Source organism: Aegilops tauschii, chromosome 2 (genome assembly GCF_002575655.3).
Source record: "Aegilops tauschii subsp. strangulata cultivar AL8/78 chromosome 2, Aet v6.0, whole genome shotgun sequence".
Lineage (NCBI taxonomy): Eukaryota > Viridiplantae > Streptophyta > Magnoliopsida > Poales > Poaceae > Aegilops > Aegilops tauschii.
Window position 1 is genome coordinate 404,051,427 of NC_053036.3, and position 23,337 is coordinate 404,074,763.

The window sequence follows — 23,337 nt, forward strand, 5'->3', positions numbered from 1 at the left end:
CTTAGATTTATTTGAGAGTTAGTAAAATTTTCAAGAAATTCTCTCTTACTTCACTTAAATTAATTTGAGAGAAGGAAATATTATGCTCAGATCTTCACTTATATTTGTTTGAGCTCATCAAAAGCAACATATGAAAATTAGTCCCAAAGTGATAGATATCCAAGAAGGATATAATAAAAACTTCATGAAGATCATTGGACAAAATAAACTAGATTCCTTGTAATCGTTTTTAGATATAATGATGTGATATGTGAATCATGTTGATGAGTAATTATGCTTTAGTAAGAATATTGGTGTTAAGGTTTGTGATTCCCTATGCAAGCACGAAAGTCAATAGTTATGCAATGAAATTACATCCTACTTGTGGTGCATTATTTGGTATTAATTATGCTTAATGATCGCTTATGAGATTATTCGTTTCTTGATTGGTCGCTTCTCAATCTTTTGCTAGCCTTCATTTTGCACTAAGTATGATCACTACTTGTGCATCCAAAATCCTTTAAACCAGTTTTGCCACATGAGTCCACTATACCTACCTATATGTAGTATTCTTTTGCCATTCTAAGCAAATTTGTATGTGCCATCTCTAATTTTCAAAATAAATTTCTCTTTTCTATGCTCGTACCGCTAACAAGGCGGTGAGGGTGGCTAATATTTTCCGTGCTAGATGTGTTATTCTCACGATGAGTGTTTATTCACTTGTCATTGCACGAGAGTAGGGCAAAGATATTCGGGATGCCCAGTCCCGAAATGAAAAATGAATTTAATTTTATGTTGTTAAATAATAAATTCTTTGGGAAGTGTTGGTATGGAAGGCACCGTGGATACGGTTAGCCATGGAAAGTGAAAGTATGGTCGAAAAAGGAATAAACTTTATTTTTTGTTTGGGAACCGCCTATGATATATCTAGCATGGAAAGTGTTGGGAACTCTAAGTCGTTTTCGTTGGTGGGAAAAGTATGCCTCTCAAAATATTTTTATCTCTCAATTTTCGCTTTGAGCTCTGGCACCTCTACAAATCTCTACTTCCCTCCGCGAAGGGTCTTTGTTTTACTTTATGAAATTTTTATTTTTAATTTGAGTCTCCATCTTCTCTTATAAAGCACCAACTAGGGGGCACTATGATCGTACTTGAGCATTGGGTGTAGCTAATATGCGAGTGTGTTTCATGAATGGATCAATGATTGAGCATGATGGGCTAGGGATAACTTATTTTAGCGTTGATATTTTGAAAGACATGGTTGCTAGTTGGTATGCTTGAGGATTTAAGTTATCATGTCAAAACTAGACTGTTGCTTTGAACAATATAAAAGTCCAAATGTCCACGCTATTAAGAAAAGAATATGAGATGACATTCAGGCAGAATTCCACATCAAAAATTCTATTTTTATCATTTACCTACTCGAGGACGAGCAGGAATTTAGCTTGGGGATGCTGATACGTCTCCAACGTATCTATAATTTTTTATTGTTCCATGCTGTTATATTATCATTCTTGGATGTTTTATAATCATTTTATATCATTTTTGGTACTAACCTATAACATAGTGCCAAGTGACAGTTGTTGTTTTTTGCATGCTTTTTACGTGCGGGAAATCAATACCAAACGGAGTCCAAACGCAGCGAAACTTTTTGTGGATTTTTTTGGACCAGAAGACATCCAGTGGGCCGGAGAAGCGCTTGGGGGTGCTCCGAGGGGAGCACAACCCACCAGGGCGCGCCAGGAGGCCCAGGCGCGCCCTGGTGGGTTGTGCCCACCTCGGGTGCCCCCCGGACCGCCTCTTTGCTCTATAAATATCCCAATATTATAGAAACCCTAGGGGAATCGATGAAAATCAATTCCAGCCGCTGCTGAGTCCAGAACCACCAGATCCAATCTAGACACCATCACGGAGGGGTTCACCAGTTCCATTGGTGCCTCTCCGATGATGCGTGAGTAGTTCTTTGTAGACCTACGGGTCCGTAGTTAGTAGCTAGATGGCTTCCTCTCTCTCGTTTGATTCTCAATACAAAGATCTCTTGGAGATCCATATGTTGTAACTCTTTTTGCGGTGTGTTTGTTGGGATCGGATGAACTTTGAGTTTATGATCAGATCTATCTTTTTATCCATGAAAGTTATTTGAGTTTCTTTGATCTCTTATATGCATGATTGCTTATAGCCTCGTATTTCTTCTCCGGTATTTGGGTTTTGTTTGGCCAACTTGATCTATTTATTTTGTAATGGGAAGAGGTGCTTTGTAGTGGGTTCGATCTTACGGTGCTTGATCCCAGTGACAGAAGGGGAACCGACACGTATGTATCGTTGCTACTAAGGATAAAACGATGGGGTCTATTTCTACATAAATAGATCTTGTCTACATGATGTCATCGTTCTTATTGCATTACTCCGTTTTTCCATAAACTTAATACACTAAGGGCATGCTGGATAGCGGTCGATGTGTGGAGTAATAGTAGTAGATGCAGGCAGGAGTCGGTTTACTAATCTTGGACGTGATGCTTATATAATGATCATTGTGTGGATATCGTCATGATTATTTAAAGTTCTATCAATTGCCCAACAGTAATTTGTTTACCCACTGTTTGCTATTTTTCTCGAGAGAAGCCACTAGTGAAACCTACGGCCCTCGGGCCTCTTTCTCATATTATTTGTCTTTGCGATCTATTTTATTTGCCTTCTATTTTCAGATCTATTAAAACAAAAATACATAAATACCTTGCTGCACTTTATTTTATTTGGCGTTCGATCTATCAATATTTACTACTCTCTCACGTCTGTTTGCCAATTTCTGGCGCCGTTGCCCGAAAGGGATTGACAACCCCTTTTACACGGCGGGTTGCGAGTATTTATTATTTATGTGCAGGTGTTGTTTACGTAGTGTTGCTTGGTTCTCCTACTAGTTCGATAACATTGGTCTCATCACTGAGGGAAATACCTACCGCCGTTGTGCTGCATCATCCCTTCCTCTTTGGGAAAATACCGATGTAGCTTCAACCCGCATCAGAGTCATAGTTGGAGTTGGTCTTAGACAAGGCAGGCATTGATCCATGCAATGTTGATGGATAACAGTTCTTAACTTTTAGAATGTAAAAGAGGTCACCAAAAACTACTCTAAATCCTACTCCTCTCTGTCAGAAGTGAGATTGATCATCCTCGAACCGCCGGCCTCGTCATTGTTGGCGGCGGAACGTATCCACAACATCCTGACGAACACGGAAGAGAGCGGAGGAGCGGCGAGAAGAGGAAGGCACACTGCACGTCGTTGATGCAGATCTGGCGGTGCTCGCGCTCGATCATGCATAGCTTTGTGCGGACGCGTACATCACCTGGTTCTTGCCGACGACTTCCTAGTCCACAAGGAGCGGCGCCACACCTACGTCATCCTCACGATTCGCCTCCTGTTGCACCTTCACCATGTGGTGCTCCTTGAGTAGCGTGAGGTGGAACTGATCCTCCATATCCGACATGGAGAAGAGGACGTCTGCCCCACCGGCCGATGCGTCACTGACCATTGCCTCCTCCTTTTTCGTGGGCTGCTCCTCCTCCTGGACCTTCCCTCGTACCATGGGGTCGCTCTCCTCCCCCCTTCTCCGATCTCAACTCTGGAGAGTTTGGAGGTTGTTCCGCTGCAATGTGGGTCTGGCGCATGTCTCCACCGTGATTTCGGTGCGGCGCCTCGACGTCAACATCTTGTACCACATTGTCTTCGAATGAATCATGGCGGTGGCGAACAGTGGGAAGGTGAATGTGGAGGTGGAGGGCTCTGCTCCATGTGGCGGTGGCACGGACGGGTTGAAATAAGAGAAACTGGAGGCAGCTAGCGTCTGGGCGCTCGAACTCCGATGTGACGGACGTTCGAACTCTCTTAAAGCATCCCTCGATTTGAGGCCGGATTGGAGATTTCAAATGTCCGATCAGTCTGGTTAAATGTGGACACGTGTGTTGAAGGCCTAAAAATATTCAAACTGATCGATAAAACATACTCCCTCCGTCCCATAATATAAGAACATTTTTGACACTAGCGTAGTGTTAACAACGTTTTTATATTTTGGGACAGAGGGAGTATATGGCATATTTAGGCGGGCACGGTGGAGATGCCCTTACAGGAAGGCGTTAGGTGACGAATCGTACTTGTGAGTTTGAAAGGTGAGATTATACTTTGGTAGCTGAACCACGACGTATAAATTTACAACAATTGTGGACTTCACACGCCAAATTCGTTATACTTTTTGTTTGATCTGACAACTTAGGATTTCGAAATTTAAAATGTGTTACAGCGTGACGGCACTGATGCACAGCGACCTGGTGCCGCGCACAGTCAGCCATAACACACAGTGATGGGGGCATGTCTATAGCTCGCCCGCAGCGAGTGCGACAGTCCCCTCGCCTCTGCACGGCACGCTACTGGACCGGTCCTAGTAGATGATCCAAAAAAATCTGTGGCATCCGATTGCAAGTTAGCGGTTGATGCGATCCAGAAAGGGACCTCATTATCTTATGGAGGAGTGGTGCACGAGATCAAGAGCACTCTAGTAAAAAAAAAAAAGTTCGGTGCAAAGAGATAATTTTATTTCTTGTTTCATTAGTTATGAGTTTAGAACCTCGAATATCGAGGCCCACAAACTAACAAAGCATGCTTTAACTCTAGGGTCTGGCCATTATATTTGGTTAGATCACCCCGGAGATCTTTCTTTTGTCCCTATAACCGTGACGGTGCAATAAAAGCCTTGTGAGTTTGCCTAAAAAAAAGTTAGCTCGTTCTGTTTCTTTCATTTATTTTCCTTTCCTTTTTTTTCTTCTTATTCCACTTTTTTTTGTATTTGCAGAAAATATAGATATTTCAAAATTACTTTATTTAAGTTTTTAAAAGTGTCCACACATTTAAAACTGTTAATGTAGTGTTAAAATAATGTTCATGCAACTTTTAGAAAATGTTGACAGCACTTGAAAAACTGTTCTTCGCATTCTTTAAAAATGTTTACACAATGTAAAAAGTGTCCACGTAATTTAGAAAAGAAAACTCGTACCATTCAAAAGAATATTCATGCATTGAAAAAATGTTTGTTATATTTTTGCAAAATCTTAATATAACATAACAATGCTTGCATAAGTCATAAAAAATGTTTCATATGATTAAAAATATATATTTAACACTTAAAAATATACAAATGCTCCAACAAAATGCTCATGAGTTTTTATGAAAAGGTTTATACAATGTAAAAATATTCATGTAATCTATAATACGTAAATAGTTCATCCCCACTATGTTATTTGTCTTCACATGCACACTATCCACGTCAGCCATACTCCACCTCATACACCCACTGAATGGGACTATCTTTTTTCTGTTGATTCAGTGCATATGAAATAAAATAGTTATTGTACTACAATATCTGAATCTAATTGATGGTCCTGTGTGCGTACATATTCAGAAAATGGTTACTATTTTTTCTGTTGATTCAGTGCATATGAAATAAAATACAGTTTTGCTAAAAACACATCTAGATGTGCCCTGGTTATTACACATCCAGAAAATAGTCACTATTTTTTCTGTTGATTCAGTGCATATGAAATAAACTACAGTTTTGCTAAAACACATCTAGATGTGCCCTGGTTATTACACATCTAAGTGACTCAATCAAGCATAAAAAGGAAAAGAAAATACCCACACGAATCTCCACATAAGATCAATAACATGGGACTTAGATGTGTTTTAGCAAAACTGAAATACTAGTGTCAGAGAAAGATCACTAGCATTTTTGTTAAGAGGGAATGATCCAAAGTGGTCATAATATCTCGGCCAAAACGATAAGGTTGTTAGTTGTTACCACAAAGTATGGCATTGTGCCATTGTCCAAAGGTAATACTCCCTCCGTCCGTAATTACTTGTCACGAAAATGAATAGAAATGGATGTATCTAGAACTAAAATACGTCTAGATACATCTATTTTTGGGACAAGTATTTCCGGACCGATAGAGTACTAATTTGTTGTGCCCCGGCTCAGTTGAGAACTGCAAATTATGTGAGATATGCGAGTTATATGCTTGAATACATTATACTTCAAACTATCATCATGTTCATTGTCAATACTCTTGGTGAATCCCGTGTTTTCAGATAACAGTCAGATTTCAGAATAGTTGGAGGATGTGGCGACTTCAGAGCTGAGTGTAAGAGAGAAGCAGGTGAAGAGTTAGACAAAGGTTTTTCCCTGATCTACATGCAATGCATTTCTCTTCAGAAACAAAATTGCCAGCTCCTTGGCCATTAGCTTCTGAAATTAGACATGAGCTTTACTAATTGAATTGGCATGGTATGTATACATTCTAATTGTTTTGCATATTGGGAGGATATAGATGGTAAAGAGCCCTTTTATGTTAAATCACAGTTATCATGTAAAGAACTCACTGAATTTTTTGGCCACATGTCTATGTGCCCCCGTTGCAACGCAAACAAAATACGGACGGTTTGCTTCCACAGAGAAGGTTGGACAAGCACAATCCACTAATCTGGCGTTTTTATTCCACCACAAGAGAAGAGATCCACTCGAGCACAACATAATCCGGCTACAAATACCTCAGTCTAGTGCTAGTAGCGGCAGCAGGCAGCACAGCGGCCGGCCGTGCAGCGGTGTAGGTGCAGGCTACTCGAACTTGTAGTGCTTGTCGACGGCCTCGGCGACGTCCCAGGTGCAGCTCATCCCCTTGGGGAACACCACCAGGTCCCCCGCCGCGATCTCCACGAACCCCTCCTCGCCGTCCGGGTACACCTTCACCTTCCCCTGCAGCAGGTAGCACGTCTCCTTGGCCGAGTAGGTCCACGGGAACTTGCTCTTCTCGCACCCCCACCTGCATGCAGGCGCCATCGCATCACCATCGACGCCCAGACAAGAGGATCTACTAAGCGGAAGAGATCGGGCGGGGCTTACTTGGGCCACTGGCGGACGCCGAGCTCGGAGAGGCGGGACTCGGCCGGGTTGCGCTCCACCCTGACGCCGAGCTTCTCCGTCGCCATCGCCTCCGCCGACGCCTTCACCCTCGCCGCCACGAATCGTCCTCTGGGTGCTGGGGAAGGAGGGGCGTATCTGAGGCTGCTGAGGCGGATTGGAGTCGCCACCATTGGGCTCGCCATTCCTTTGCAGAGTCCTCTGGGCCGGTGTGGTCTGCAGTGCAGTGCAGATTAGGCGCCGAAGGGAAGGTTCTCGATTGCCGATCAGTGGCCCAGGTTTTTCTCTACTGATACAAAAATCTAGGCCCACTCGTCTCTTATCTTCGCCACTCGGCGGCGCGTCCTCCTGCAAAAAAAAAAGAGTTAATGAAGGATTTTTTTTTGCGGGTGTGTTAATGAAGGATTTTGAGGAGTGCTGCTATATTCTACCCATGGCAGGTATTCCTCAAAAAGGAAAAAAATGAAGGCAGGCAGAGTAATGTGGAAACTCATAATTTTTTTTTCGAAACGGATGGAAACTCATAATTTAGCTAGACATGCTTTCTATTTAGATTTTGGCCATCATGTTTAGCTTGGAGTGCCTCATGATCATGTAACTATACCCCTAAAGATTTCTGAGAGTCAATAAACGTTGCATGATTCCAAAAATAAAAGGCTAATTTCATTATTTATGAGTTTCATGTTTGTAACAAGTTTTACCCTATTCAAGGAAAATTCCTCCATGTTATTCCTTTTTGTGTGTGTGTGGGGGGGGGGGGGGGGGGGGGGGCATGTTATTCAATTTAACTAAACTGATACCTTTTTTAACCTCTTTTTGTTTTTCTTTTTGCTGTTTTGGAAAGTTAAACCTCCGTGCTTATGTGGCGTGCTATGTAGATACTTTTGTTTGCCATGTCAGTTTTCCATTTGGTTCAGTTTTACTAACGGTCTCTAATGAAGTTTAGAAAAGATAAATTACTAGGATTAGGGAGTGAATCATGTCAACTATGTGTGATGACTAGCAAGTAGCCACGGGGATAGAACGGATGGCTGATCGCTCCTACGTCGTTGATTGTCCCCTCAGTGACTGCGTGCGGGGAGAGCGCTTCATGATTTTTCTAAGTTCACGGACTATAATAATTAATAATATAGTATTCTCTTCGTTTCAAAATATAGCGCGTCCGCGTTTCCCGAGGTTTAATTTTGACCATAAATTTAATCAACGAGACCGATTGCTGCGAAAGTAAAAATTATATAATTGAAAACTTCTTTTGAATACGAATTCACTAGTATAATTTTTATTCCCGCCACAGTCGGTCTCGTTGGTTAAATTTATGGTCAAATTTGAAGCGCAGAAACCGAAGACGCACTATGTTTTGAAACGGAAGAGTATAGCATACCAAGCTCCCCAGATTTGGAGCCTGCTAGTGCGTGCGGGGCTATGGGTTTGTTGGGGCCCATCTATAATGGGGTGTGCCGTTTGTTGACGGTTTCTATTTGTTTTCTTTCTCTTTTCTATTTATGAATTTTCTTATTTTCACATTAATTCCTGAGAATTTATTTAAATTTGTGAACAATTTCTAAAATCCTAAAAAAATTAAAAATTGAGAACATTTTTAAATCCGTGAGTATTTTTAAAGTTTACGAACATTTATAAAGTCTATGAACTTTACTTCAAATTTGCAAATCTTTTTTAAATCCATGATATTTTTTATAATTCCCAATTTTTTTAAAAAAATTATGACTTTTTAAATTTTCTATATTTTTAAATCAGTGGACATCTTTTGATTTCATGGAACTTTTTTGTAAAAAAAGACAACCAACTATTTGCAAGACAATAGTGGAGCGATTCGTACAAGCATAATCTTATAATCAGTGGTGACTAAAAAATAGCGGAGCAAGTGGAGCAGGGCGCCCGAGTTGAGCGAGTGGGAGCTTCGCGGGAGGGGGGGGGGGTCGCCAATGTGAACATTATGGTAGGAATTGCATAGTTTCGACGTGAAATAGAAGCTCCCAAGGGGCTCGCACAATGACCATTGGCTGACACCAAGACTGAAATGTGTAAGGCCTTGTTCAATGCTAGGTGCTTAGGGAGGTGCTTACAAAAATAAACTAGGTTATTCTGAAGCACCAGTATCTATTTCTACAGGAGAGACGTCTAATTAAACTTTTATCATAAACAAATAAGTATCGGTGCTTAAGAAAAGCCTGGTTTATTTCTCCAAGCACCTCTCCTAAACATCTTGCATTGTACAAGGCCCAAGAAAACCACGATAACGCCCGACTAGCACCACTCTCCTCTCAGAATAGATATCGTCTCTAGCAGCACCCAACATGATATACGAATAAAAACACCACTAGAACATAATTAAAACTCAAGCCAATATAGCTAAAATCAAAAAGAAATAACCGACCACTGCTAGATAAAAAAGACAATTCCACAAGTGAAAAATGGCACAACGAAGCGTCTGTTGGCCTCTAATTGTCTCTAATTCTAATCCAAAGGGAAACAACATATAAGAAAAGTCGGCTGTGTCTTATCTTCTTCTTTGCTCGGTGCCTGTCCGCGCTTAAAAAGGCGCAGAAGTTCCGGTCTCAAGTGTCATTGTGCATTCTGTGAGTATTAAACGACAGTTTTTATGTATCATCCCACCCAAATTTGGAAAACAATGAACACCTTCAAGCATTATGTAGTACATTTATGACTAGTTACGAGAAATGTGAAAAAAAATGGCCCATTCATTAAGAGGATCCATTTATAAGCAAAATACACAGAAGATTTGGTCTCGTATTTATTCCCTTTACCTACAAGATGTACTCTCACCATCCGAAATTATTTGTAGCAGAAATGAATGTATTCAGACATATTTTAATTCTAAATACATCCATTTTTATTCATTTTTGGACAAGTAATTTTGGACGAAAGGAGTACTACATAAAGCCATAAAATTCCTCAAGGTTTGGCAGTGCACGAGCCGAAGCCAGCAAAAACTGAATCCTAACCAAGCAAGAGCGCACACCATGGCAGCCAGGCTCCTCTTCTCCCTCCTCCTCATCCTTCTCGTTGGCTCCCACGGAGCGTTTGCCTCCGTGCAGGAGACGTGCGCGAAGGCGATGAAGGGATCGGAGCACAAGAACCTTGAGTCCTTTTGCGTGACGACGCTCCAGGCGGCGCCGGGGAGCGCCTCCGCGGACGCGAAAGGGCTGGCCGTGATCGCCACGAACCTGACGCTGGCCAACTACACGGCGGCGGTGGCCACAATCAAAGAGCTGCAACGGCGCGGGGGCTGGTCGGACAAGCAGCAGGCCGCGCTGGCCACGTGCCGCCGGCGGTACATCGAGGCGCTGAACGTGGTGCACAGCGCCGTCCACGCGCTGGCCACGGGGCGGAAGCAGGCGTACGTGGCCGAGATGGGCGCCGTCAGGAGGTCCGCCATCGACTGCGACGACGCGTTCGGCGGACGCGGTGGCGACGCCGCGGCGAAGCCGGGGGAGGCGCCTCTGCGCAAGGTGAATGACGACGCGGAAAACCTGACCACCATGGCCATGCTGATCGTGATCACGCTGTAGCGGGCACATTATACGTAGTAGATCTTGCCGTACGTGATCAGCGTCAGGCAGACCGGTCGATGGAGAAGAAAATAACCGAGTGTGTGATTTGACTTGTTTGTGCCGTTAAATTCCTGTTGGCTTGCTATGATGCTATCTTGGGATTTGCTTAGCCCATAAATTTGTATCCCTCTCGTCCATGCTGCCTGCCCGTGAGTGAGATGTTGTGGACGGCATTCTGCAGAATAGTAGGAGAGGGCCCGGTCGCTGGCTTCTGAAACTGGCAAGCTCCAACGGACGCAACGCAAGCATATGAGTTGATCGAGGCAGAAGAGCGGTCCACAGCCACGCACATCTCGTGAAGCTAAATTCCAACGCCGAATTGGTAGTACTATAAAATTTGTCATCTTCTGCTTGGCATTCTGTCCTCACTCAGAGATTACTTTTTTTCTTTGAGCGGAGAGAGCCAGTAGGATCTCTAGCACACCCCCAAAAGTTATACGTACGTATATGAGACAGGATTTTTTGCCTCGAAAATTAACACTCGTCTAGCTCATCCTAATCTTCTTTATTTCCCCATCATAGCTTTTAATCCCCCAAAACCTTTTCCCTTAGACCATTTTTTGTAGAAAACACATACACGCACACACACCATCTATGTTTGGCCGAATTTGGGGCACCTACCATGATAATTGATGAGCGCGGGGTGAGCTAGGGTTGTTTGTTTTTGTTGTTTGTTGGTGGTGTTGGTGGTGCGGTGAGCGCGCGTGTGTGTGTGCGTGTGTGTGTGGGGTGTGTGTGTGTTGTAGCCGGAGCCGAGACAATTGGTGAGCTTACCGATGACCACATATTAATGCGGAAGGGGAGTGAAAACACACACACACGCACACACACACGCGCGCTCACCGCACCACCAACACCACCAACAAACAACAAAAACAAACAACCCTAGCTCACCCCGCGCTCATCAATTATCATGGTAGGTGCCCCAAATTCGGCCCCCACCGCCCCCGATTCAGGTTGTCACCGCTGCTTTCCTCAAGCTCGAGGTTGCCGCAGCTTCCCGAGTCCCACACGCCGCCTCTCCGGCCCCGTCATAGCTCCCTGCATGGCTCCTCGACGCCCCCTCGTTCTCCTGACACTGCCCCACGCCGTCTTCCCTGTCGTCGAGCATCGTCGCCTCCCAAATCCCCGCGCAACATTCATGAGCTCTCGTGCCACCACCGCTTCACGCGCGGCTTGTCAGCTCCTCCCTTGTTCTCAGTGTGTGTCTCGAGTCTTCTTTCATGTCACCAATGCCGAGAATGTCACAACAACCGCCGCCGCTGAAGTGTCGTGGCGTGAGGCTCTAACCGTGGTGGGAGTGGAAGGGGGAGATCAATAACCCGGTCACGGTAGCGCGGTGTGGCTCAGTTGCTCTCCGCTTCTTTGGGATCCACACAAAGCTTAACTTCCCATACGATGTCACGATTGTAGTCTCCATCATGCCTCTCGTTAGGTGCGCCTACAGAGCCGAGGAGAAGGAGCACCCGCGGCCGAGGCACAACTCAAGGCCAAGTGTGTCGATACCGCTATCATGATTGCACTCCTCAAGAATCATTGTATCATCGTCGAGAATCATGCATTCTTTGAGTCCATGGAGAATGCGTGCACGATCAAGCGCAAGCGCCGTGAGATCGCATGCCTCGATGTCAAGCATGAGGAGATGTTCGAGGAGCTCAGCAAGGTCGGCAACAAGGAGGGAGAGCTTCATCATAAGAATTTCGACTAAATCACTAGTTAAAAGGTACCCCTTGAAAATGACATTCTCATCACCTCTGATGGTGACAACTAGCGCCATTGCACATACTCCACTTGTTGCAGCCTCAGAGTTTGGGTGGAATTTATTCCCACACACGGTTTATTTGTGCTTTCTTTGTAGATTATTTTTTCAAAATTATATATGTCTTGAACCGTGCATGCGAATCACGAACCGTTTTCATCATTGCGCTCCCACGTCAAGATCTTCAAAATTAGATCCCATGTTAATGTGTTTCGATGTAATTTTTTAGGGCAAAAAGTATGCTCCAAAAGTGAACTAGCATATGCTTTTGAATTGTACTAATTCGTGCTCCTAGATAAGACTAACTTGGGCCTCTCCAGGGTGAAGCACATCTATGCTTCCCAAATAACCTAACTCATGCATCCCACATGAAGTGCAACACACATATGCTCCCGATGAGGCACACACTACTGAGAAAGGGCTTATATGTGAACTCAAATGAGTGGCAGGCTAGGCGGGGCACCCGCAATAGCTATTTTTGAGAACAAGCAGTAGCGGGTGCTAAAAGGAGCTCGCCACAGCTACACAGGTAATAGTGGCGGGCACGGCTGAAGACCCGCCACAGCTATCTAATTTCTAATTCCTTCATGGGTAACAAGCAACTGCGGCTGACGTGGTTGCGCGCCCGCCATAGTTGCCTTGTGCAGTTGTGGCGGGCAGCTACTATTACCCGCCGCAACTATATTTTGGTACCCACGCGCCAAAAAAATCAAATCTTTTCAGAGCGTGGGTGGCGGGTTCTTACTGTCGCCCGCCACAACTGTATTTGGTCACGTTGGTGCCTACCACACATGTACTACGGTGGCGGGCTCTGCCCTGTGCCTGTCACTGTTATACAGGCCCTTATCCATCGCATCCCCACCTGCAACAGTTAGATCCCATTCCCTCACCTTTCTCCCCTCTGTCTCGCCGTCGCCAACATTTTTGCGTCGTACGTCACCACCGGCGAGGTCGCGGTCCGCCGCCTCGAACGCGTCAGGGAGCCAATCTTCCCCGTTGCCCGGGAAGTCCGTCCCCGCCTCGAAATTCATCGGCATCACCGTGCAAAGCTACCTCGAACTACTTCCGCGTGACCGTCGTCTATGCCTTCCTCCGCATCCAACGTTGTCCTCGTCTCCGTCGAACTCGCCGTCCGCCAACGCCTCCGCCATCGACCTCGGCCTCGTCCAGCCCACTAAGCACATCTCCCTTCTCTCTATTAATGGTGATTGTATTAGTGTAGTTAAAATGTACTACATATGGATAAAAATATAGTACAACATTTTATTAGTGTAGCTAAAGTTTTTTGTATGATGTACCATTGAATCTTCATAAGTAAATGTCTTGAAATTGAATGTACCACATATTGATGAACATATAGTACATCATTTTTTCATGCTGCAGGGGCATTCATAGTGAGTGCCAATGTATTTGCGAAGCGTGGATTAAGTTCCGTTTCGCTTAATTTCTGGCACTCAATATGTCCAATATCTATCAATGGTCATGTTGTTTTTTCCGTAAATTTATTACTTTTTTATGGACGAGCTACTTGTGAAGACATCTTAATGTTTTATCTAAATGTCAAATTGTTTAATGCGATTTAGATGGAGAAGCCAAGACGCCTCGTTAGGACTCCTACACCCGTAGACGAAATTCCTACTGCTGTAGACATCGCCCTGAGGGTGGCTCCATACACGGAGATCATGCTCGCCTATGTCGAGAGTGCTCGAGCAGCCACCGAGAGCACTCAGGCATATTCTGAAAAGCGCTAGATTAGCCGCCGACAGCGCTAGAGCAGCCGTCAAGATTGCGAGGACCACCCAAGCCGAGATCACGAAGACGATGGAAGGCGGCCATAGCTCATGATGGAGCTAAAATTTTATTTCTGAACAACTAGTGCACTGCCTTCATGTGATCTATATGATCGATGCGTGTGAAATTAATTTCCGAGTTGCTATGATGGAGCTAAACTTTTGCTTCCGAACTACTAGTGAACTGTGCAACGTGGTCATCTGTATCGTCTATGATGCAATGAAGATTATGATGTGACTTTGTTCAATGTGATTGGATAACTATGAATTGACTTGTTAGCTTGTTTCTTTATTTACATAGATGAAGTGGAACTGGTATGTGGTGTACACCGGGAGGAATCCTGGAATTTATGATTCATGGGAGATATGCAAGGAACAAGTGGATAGTTACAAAAACAGCTGCTATAAAGGATATAAGACTAAAAAACACTGAGGATCATTATGCCAACTACGTCCGCAAAGTAGCTGAGGATCATTATGCCAACTATGTTCGCAAAGAGAAAATCAACTACGAAGTATGCAAGACCGTGTGGACAAGCGGATGAGTAAAGAATTTGATTATATTTAGCCAGCTCATTGTCATTATGGTATTGTTGCTATCATGAGGTCTTGTAAGTATGTATATGTACTAATGATGCGACGTCAGTTGTTGTACTCTAATGTGTACATCTATTTGTATGAAGTTTAGATTATTGTTATGTTAAATGTAATGTGTATGATCGCTTACGTTAGTTGTATGCTGTTGATTACCCACAAGTATAGGAGATCAATTGTAGCCTCTTTCGATAAGTAAGAGTGTCGAACCCAACGAGGAGCTAAAGGTAGAACAAATATTCCCTCAAGTTCTATCAACCACCGATACAACTCTACGCACGCTTGATGTTCGCTTTACCTAGAACAAGTATGAAACTAGAAGTACTTTGTAGGTGTGATAGGATAGGTTTGCAAGATAATAAAGAGCACATAAATAAAATCTAGGGGTTGTTTAGATAAAGACACGACTAAGTTAGTTTAGTAGAGAGCTTTTGTAAAAAAAGAAAGTCATTTGTCCCTAGGCAATCGATAACAAGTACCGGTAATCATTCTTGTAATTTTATATGAGGGAGAGGCATAAGCTAACATACTTTCTCTACTTGGATCATATGCACTTATGATTGGAACTCTAGCAAGCATCCGCAACTACTAAAGATCATTAAGGTCGTGAAACCCAACCATAGCATTAAGTATCAAGTCCTCTTTACTCCCATACGTCATACCCCACCTACTCGAGTTTAGGTTTCTATCACTCTCGCAACCCACCACAAGCGAACCATGAACATATGGCAACACCCTACAGCGGGGGCCCCTCACGTTTGCGCGAGACGGAGGGCACGGTAGGACAGCACCATAAATAAAATATACAATCATACTAGCCAAGATCATGATTAACCCACAGGACAAAACGAATATACTCAAACACCATAGGATAATCATAGATCATTGGGAAATAATATATGGAGTTGAGCACCATGTTTAATTAGAGATTACAGCGGGGAGAAGAGGTGTTTACACTGCTGCATAGAGGGGGAGAAAGTTGGTGTTGATGGTAGCAAGATTGTTGACGTAGATCGCTGTCCCGATCCTTGCCCCGGCGGCACTCCAGCACCACCGGAAGTGAGGGGGAGAGAGCCCCCCTCCTCCTTCTTCTTCTTCTTCCTTGCCCCCCCTAGATGGGAGGAGAGATCCCCCTCTGGTCCATGGTCTCCATGGCGGCGGAGGGGCGGGAGCCCCTCCGAGATTGGATCTCCCTCTCTATTCTCTTCTGTTTCGCGTTCCCCTCATGTGGTCGAAAACCGTTTCTTATATTCCGGGAGATCCGTAACTCCGATTGCGTGAGATTTTAACACAATTATTTTCCGGATATAAGCTTCCTTGCACCCGAAGTAGAGCTCCAACCGACGTTCGAGGAGGGCACAACCCACCACCACGCGCCAGGGGCCTCTGGCGCCCTGGTGTCTTGTGGGCTGTGTGGGCCTCCGTTTGCGATGATTCCAACTCCCAAAAATCACATATATTCCAAAATAATTCTCCGTGAAATTCTATTGCATTTGGACTTCGTTTGGTATGGATATTCTGCGATACAAAAAACATGCAAAAACAGGAACTGGCACTGGGCACTGGATCAATAGGTTAGTCCAATAAATCATATAAAAAGTCGCCAAAATTATGTAAAACTTGTATAATATTGGCATGAAACAATAAAAAATTATAGATACGATGGAGACGTATCAGCATCCCCAAGCTTAATTCTTGCTCGTCCTCGAGCAGGTAAATGATAAAAAAGATAATTTAGGATGTGGAATACTACCTAGCATAAACTTGATCATATATCTAATCATGGCAGGAATATTAAGACATAACTGAGTCAAAGCAATAGTCTATAATTTGACATAAAGACATCAATACTCAGGCATCCCAACAAACAATCGTGTCTTTCAAAATATCAATGCTAAAGAAAGCTATCCCTACAAAATCATATAGTCTTGTCATGCTCTGTCTTCTTAACACAAAGTATTTATCATGCACAACCCCGATGATAAGCCAAGCAATTGGTTCATACTTTTTAACGCGCTTCAGCTTTTTCAACCCTCACACAATACATGAGCGCGGGCCATGGATATAGCACTACAGATGGAATGGAGTATGATGATAGGGGTAAATATAAAGAAGACAAAAAAGTAGAAAGTCTCACACCGACGTGGCTAACCAACGGGCTATGGAGATGCCCATCAATTGGTATCAACGTGAGGAGTAGGGATTGCCATGCAACGGATGCACTAAGAGCTATAAGTGTATGAAAGCTCAATATGAAAACTAAGTGGGTGTGCATCTAATCATATAAATGAAAAATTCCCACTAGTATATGAAAGTGACAACATAGGAGACTCTCCATATGAAAAACATGGTGCTACTTTAAAGCACAAGTGTGGTAAAGGATACTAACAATGCCCCTTCTCTCTTTGTTTATTTTATTTTCTTATTTTCTTTCTTTCTTTTTTTTTCTTTTTTTCTTTTTTTTCTCTCATTGTCCGGAGTCTCATCCCGACTTGTGGGGGAATCATAGTCTCCATCATCCTTTCCTCACTGGGGCACTTCTCTAAAAATGAATAATGATGATCATCACACTTCTATTTACTTATAGCTCAAAAGAAATAAAAATTACAACTCGATACCTATGACAAAATATGACTCTATATGAATGCCTCTGGCAATGTACCAGGATGTGCAATGATCTAGCGTAATATGTATGAAAAATGATGAACGGTGGCTGAGCCACAACTACTATGTCAGCTATATGATCATGCAAAGCAATATGACAATGAATGCTCAAGTCATCAAACAGAAGCGGTGGAAGTTGCATGGCAATATATCTCGGAATGGCCATGGAAAAGCCATAATAGGTAGGTATGGTGGCTGTTTTGAGGAAGATATAACAAGGCTTATGTGTGATAGAGCGTATCATATCACGAGGTTTGGATGCACCTGCGAAGTTTGCACCACGTCTCGATGTGAGAAAGGGCAATGCACGGTACGCGGAAAGGTAAGAGTGTGAATAATCCATGGACTCACATTAGTCATAAAGTACTCATATACTTATTGCAAAAGTTTATTAGCCCTCGAAGCAAAGTACTACTACGCATTCCCCTAGGGGGATAGATTGGTAAGAAAAGACCATCGCTCGTCCCCGACCGCCACTCATAAGGAAGACAATCAATAATAAATCATGCTCCAACTTCATAGCATAACGAGAGACTATACGTGCATGCTTCGGGAATCACAAACCTTAACACCAATATTCTTACTAACCACAACCATTTACTAGTACCTCCCACATATTCCATCTCTATATCGCAAAACTATTGCAAGGAATCAAACATATCATATTCAGTGATCCATAAGTTTTATGTAGGATTTTATGACTAACCATGCAATTGACAATTTCCTGTTGAGCCCTAAATAGATATAAGTGAAGCATGAGAGTTTAATTCTTTCTACAAAAGACCATACTCTAATAAATATAAGTGAAGCAAAAGAGCATTCTTCAAACAACGGTTTTCTATGTGAAGAGAAACAGGCAATCCAAACTTCAAATGATATAAGTGAAGCACACGGAGCATTCTATAAAGCCACACTCAAAAGATATAAGTGAAGTGCAATGAGCATTCTATAAATAAACCATGGACTATCTCATACCAGCATGGTGCATAAAATAAAAGTGAAAAATAAATGCAAAATACGCTCCAAGATTTGCACATATCACATGAACGAAATGAATCCGAAAACATACCGATACTTGTTGAAGAAAGATGGGATGCCTTCCGGGGCATCCCCAAGCTTAGACGCTTGAGTATCCTTAAATATTTACTTGGGGTGCCTTGGGCATCCCCAAGCTTGAGCTCTTGCCTCTCCTCCTTCTCCTCACATCGATACCTCCTCGATCTTCGAACACTTCATCCACACAAAACTTAACCGAACTTTTAGTGGCGGAGTTAGTGAATATGGCAATGAAATCCCATCATGTACTGCTGTAACATTATTGTATAATTATAAACAAAAATTACCCACTGTATTCTATCACAATTCTATGGCCCCAAGTCAAGGAGGCTTCAACAAGAATTCAAACATATGCAAATAATGAAGCTATAACAGCAATCTGTGAAAACAGGACAGTCTGTAAAGATTTGAACATCCACCATACTTCTGTAAATCAAAAAATTCTGAAAAAATTAGGAAAAATAATTTTTTTTATAGCAAGACAGTGCAAAAGGTTTCAGAACCATTTGATGTTCCAGTAAAAAATGTAAAATCGAGCACTACAGCCAAAGTTTCTGTTTTGCACCGTACAAATCAACAAGCAATTTAATCATCCTAAAGGCAAATCTTGGCACATTATTTTTATAATACAATGGAATTGTACAAGGGGATAATTATTTTTGTGAGAATCTTCATGAAAAATTCTACATTGTTTCCATGAGCATGAACACAAGTGTTCAAGGTCGACCCTCAGTTCTCCAATGCATAACTTCCAATCGCTTCTCTTTTGTGAAAAGGTTTTTAAGTTCCCCTCTATATTTTTTTGTTTTTAAACTTTATAAAAGCACTCAACATAAAGAAATGACTCTCTAAAACTTCCGGGTTGTCTCCCTGGTAGTGCTTTCTTTAAAGCCATTAAGCTAGGCATAAAGTGCTCAAGTAATGAATCCACCCGGATCCCGAGGTATATCAAAGCCAATTTTAATTTACAATGATTTGGCATTTAGTAATGAGAACAAAGCAACATATATCATGCAATGACGAAGTCTAACTCTCTTTCTATGCATCGGCATGTCATACAAGAACAATTCATGCACATCAAGTAAAGGCCAATACATAGCATAAGCAGTATCCTGCAATTTTATCGTGTTGGAAACATAAAGAGGCGGAGATGTAGTTCCTCTCTCATAATAATTGCAAGTAGGAGCAGAAAGCACATGCATATTATATTCATCAAAATCATCATGTGCAACGGTAAAAGGCGACCCATCAGTATAATCCTTAACAAGAGCAAACTTCTCCGATATAGTGTAGTTGGAAGAATTCAAAAAGATAATAGGACTATCATGTGTGGGTGCAATAGAAACAATTTCATGTTTAACATAAGGAACAATAGCAAGTTCATCTCCATAAGCATCATTCATATTGGCATCTTGGCCACAAACATAGCAATCATCAACTTCATCAAAAAGGGATATTTCAAAAGAATCAACGAGATCATAGCAATTATCATAGCATTCATCCTTCAGTAAGAATGAATGGGCATTAAATAATGTATGAGTTGAAGAGTTACTATCATTAGAAGGTGGGAACGGGTAGCTAATACACTCTTCCTCCATTTGTTATTCGCTCTCCTCATCATATTTTTCATCCAATGAGCTCACATTTTCATCAACTTCTTCTTCCATAGGCTCCTGTAAAATATTAGTCTCTTCTTGGACAGCGGAGGAGTCCTCAATATATGGTTTAACATAGGCATTAGAAGCATAATTATCATAATGATATTTAAGTGTAGCAAAATTTTCAGATTTGTAAAGAGTAGCATCATACTTTTCAATCAAAGAAGCAATTTCATAAACACCCTTAAAAGCAACAAAATTTTCAATTTGTTTGATATCAAAGTAATTATAAACACCTTTGGCATAAGAAGATACGATTCCATTATCAATATACTCACATTGGTAGGGAAGGTGTTTGTTAGGGTCTTCAGAACAACAAGTAACATCATATAATTCACATAAATTCCAAGCATAGCATTGCATAGTATTAATTTGATGTTGTAGATGTTTCAATTTTTCAGATAAACGATGTCGCACAAAACAAGCATACTCATCTAATGATTTTCCCTCAACTAAGCTAGTTGGGTTTTCAGCACGAGCACAAATGGATCGAAGATGATCCAAGTAGAAAGCTTCAGGAGTATGATATATTTTGGGTGGTTCTTCAACCATTGGTTTAGTAGGTACAATTATTATTTTTGGTATTTTGCGTTTCCTGCCCATAACCAAAGATAGAAAACAAGAGAAAAAAATAAAAATGACTTAGTGATAAAGCAAACAAGCACACACGAGAATATTCACCCCACGCTATTGCTCCCCGGCAACGGCGCCAGAAAAAGGTCTTGATAACCCACAAGTATAGGGGATCAATTGCAGCCTCTTTTGATAAGTAAGAGTGTCGAACCCAACGAGGAGCTAAAGGTAGAACAAATATTCCCTCAAGTTCTATCGACCACTGATACAACTCTACGCACGCTTGACGTTCGCTTTACCTAGAACAAGTATGAAACTAGAAGTACTTTGTAGGTGTGATAGGATAGGATTGCAAGATAATAAAGAGCACGTAAATAAAATCTAGGGGATGTTTAGATAAAGACACGACTAAGTTAGTTTTAGTAGAGAGCTTTTGTCAACAAGAAAGTCATTTGTCCCTAGGCAATCGATAACAATTACCGGTAATCATTCTTGTAATTTTATATGAGGGAGAGGCATAAGCTAACATACTTTCTCTACTTGGATCATATGCACTTATGATTTGAACTCTAGCAAGCATCCGCAACTACTAAAGATCATTAAGGTCGTGAAACCCAACCATAGCATTAAGTATCAAGTCCTCTTTACTCCCATACGTCATACCCCACCTACTCGGGTTTAAATTTCTGTCACTCTCGCAACCCACCATAAGCGAACCATGACCATATTGCAACACCCTACAGCGGGGGCCCCTCACGTTTTCGCGAGACGGAGGGCACCGTAGACAGCACCATAAATAAAATATACAATCATACTAGCCAAGATCATGATTAACCCATAGGACAAAACGAATCTACTCAAACATCATAGGATAACCATAGATCATTGGGAAATAATATATGGAGTTGAGCACCATGTTAAGTAGAGATTACAGCGGGGAGAAGAAGTGTTACACTGCAGCTTAGAGGGGGAGAAAGTTGGTGTTGACGGTAGCAAGATTGTTGATGTAGATCACTGTCCCGATCCTTGCCCCGGCGGCACTCTGGCGCCACCGGATGCGAGGGGGAGAGAGCCCCCCTCCTTCTTCTTCTTCCTTGGCCTCCCCCCAAGATGGGAGGAGGGATCCCCCTCTGGTCCATGGTCTCCATGGCGGCGGAGGGGCAGGAGCCCCTCCGAGATTGGATCTCCCTCTCTGTTCTCTTCTGTTTCGCATTCCCCTGATCTGGCCGAAACCCGTTTCTTATATTTCAGGAGATCCGTAACTCCGATTGCGCTGAGATTTTAACACGATTTTTTACGGATATAAGCTTCCTTGCGCCCGAAGTAGAGCTCCAACCGATGTTCGAGGAGGGAACAACTCACCACCACGCGCCAGGAGCCTCTGGCGCGCCCTGGTGTCTTGTGGGCTGTGTGGGCCTCCGTTTGCAGTGATTCCAACTCCCAAAAATCACATATATTCCAAAATAATTCTCCGTGAAATTCTATTGCATTTGGACTTTGTTTGATATGGATATTCTGCGATACAAAAAACATGCAAAAAAACAGGAACTGGCGCTGGGCACTGGATCAATAGGTTAGTCCAATACATCATATAAAAAGTTGCCAGAAGTATGTAAAACTTGTATAATATTGGCATGAAACAATCAAAAATTATAGATACGACGGAGACGTATCAGCAGTAATATGGTTATTTATATGTTGTAATGTGTATTGGCTGTTGTGGCTGAAAAAGTAGTCGTGACGGGTTCCACAGAGGGCTTGCCACAACTAGTAATATAAGCCAATAACAGGGAAGAAAGACTGCCCGCCACTGCCAAGATTCTACCAGTGGCAGGCGCGCGCCCGCAACTGATGCCTTTATAGCAGTGGCGGAAGGTCAGTGGCGGGCGACCCTGGGAGCCTAGCCTGCCACTGCTGACCTTTTGGCGCCCACCACTACTAGGCATTCCTGCTATAGTCAAACCTGTACTCCGAGCTGGAGTTGAACACACTGTCCATCGGCATCAAGCACACATTTGCTCTCACGTGAAGGACGTATGTGCTCCACACACAAGCATACACGTGCTCTCGCGTGAAGCACATCTGAGTTCCACACGAGAGCACAAAGCGCACACACTCCTAAAAGAAGAAATCAAACAGGAAAAAATGAAATTCCAAAACCCCAAAAACGTGAAAACTGAGAAAAAGTGATAAATAAATAAAACCAGAAATAAAATCAGGTGAGAAAAGCATCCAATGCACGACATGTAGCAGTGTTGAGACGCACTGCATGAAATGATCCAACAAGTGACATATGGAAAGCCCACCTAGAAGGTACATTCTAAGAACATCTACAAATGGACTTGCCAAATTTACCCCCGCTGTCGTGGTGGGCGCACGGCAGATGCCAAGGGATGGCTAAAGAGAGGAGGAGGCTCGAGGGCACTGGTGGGCTCCAGAGGCGAGGTCAGCATGAGCGAGCGCGGGACGCAAGACATACCCAGGTTCGGGGCTCTCCGGAGAGATAACACCCCTAGTCCTGCCGAGTGTGGTTTATATGTAAAAGTATAGGGTTGCTCCTAGAGCTGTATGGAGGAAGAAGGAAGGCTGGCCAAGGCTTAGGCAGCTCCCTCTCCTCAGGTGCTGCTTGCTAGGTGTGTGTGTGTGTGTGTGTGTGTGTGTGTGTGATCGCCTGTGCGGGTGAAGGGGTTGCCCGTATGCATGAGGGCT

The 23,337-nt window shown here is 42.9% G+C and overlaps 2 protein-coding genes across 2 annotated transcripts; one reads left to right on the forward strand and one right to left on the reverse strand.

The window, feature by feature from the left end:
• Nucleotides 1–6,481: 6,481 nt before the first annotated feature.
• LOC109733794 (uncharacterized) lies at nt 6,482–7,232 on the reverse strand. Its single transcript, XM_020293005.3, has 2 exons — nt 6,924–7,232; nt 6,482–6,843 (listed from the first exon to the last, which is right to left on the reverse strand). Exons 1-2 carry the CDS (start codon nt 7,124–7,126, stop codon nt 6,639–6,641), a joined length of 408 nt encoding a protein of 135 aa, XP_020148594.1. The 5' UTR covers nt 7,127–7,232; the 3' UTR covers nt 6,482–6,638.
• Nucleotides 7,233–9,728: 2,496 nt separating this feature from the next.
• On the forward strand, nt 9,729–10,672 carry LOC109733791 (uncharacterized). Its single transcript, XM_020293003.4, has one exon. It carries the CDS (start codon nt 9,944–9,946, stop codon nt 10,490–10,492), a length of 549 nt encoding a protein of 182 aa, XP_020148592.1. The 5' UTR covers nt 9,729–9,943; the 3' UTR covers nt 10,493–10,672.
• Nucleotides 10,673–23,337: the final 12,665 nt, after the last annotated feature.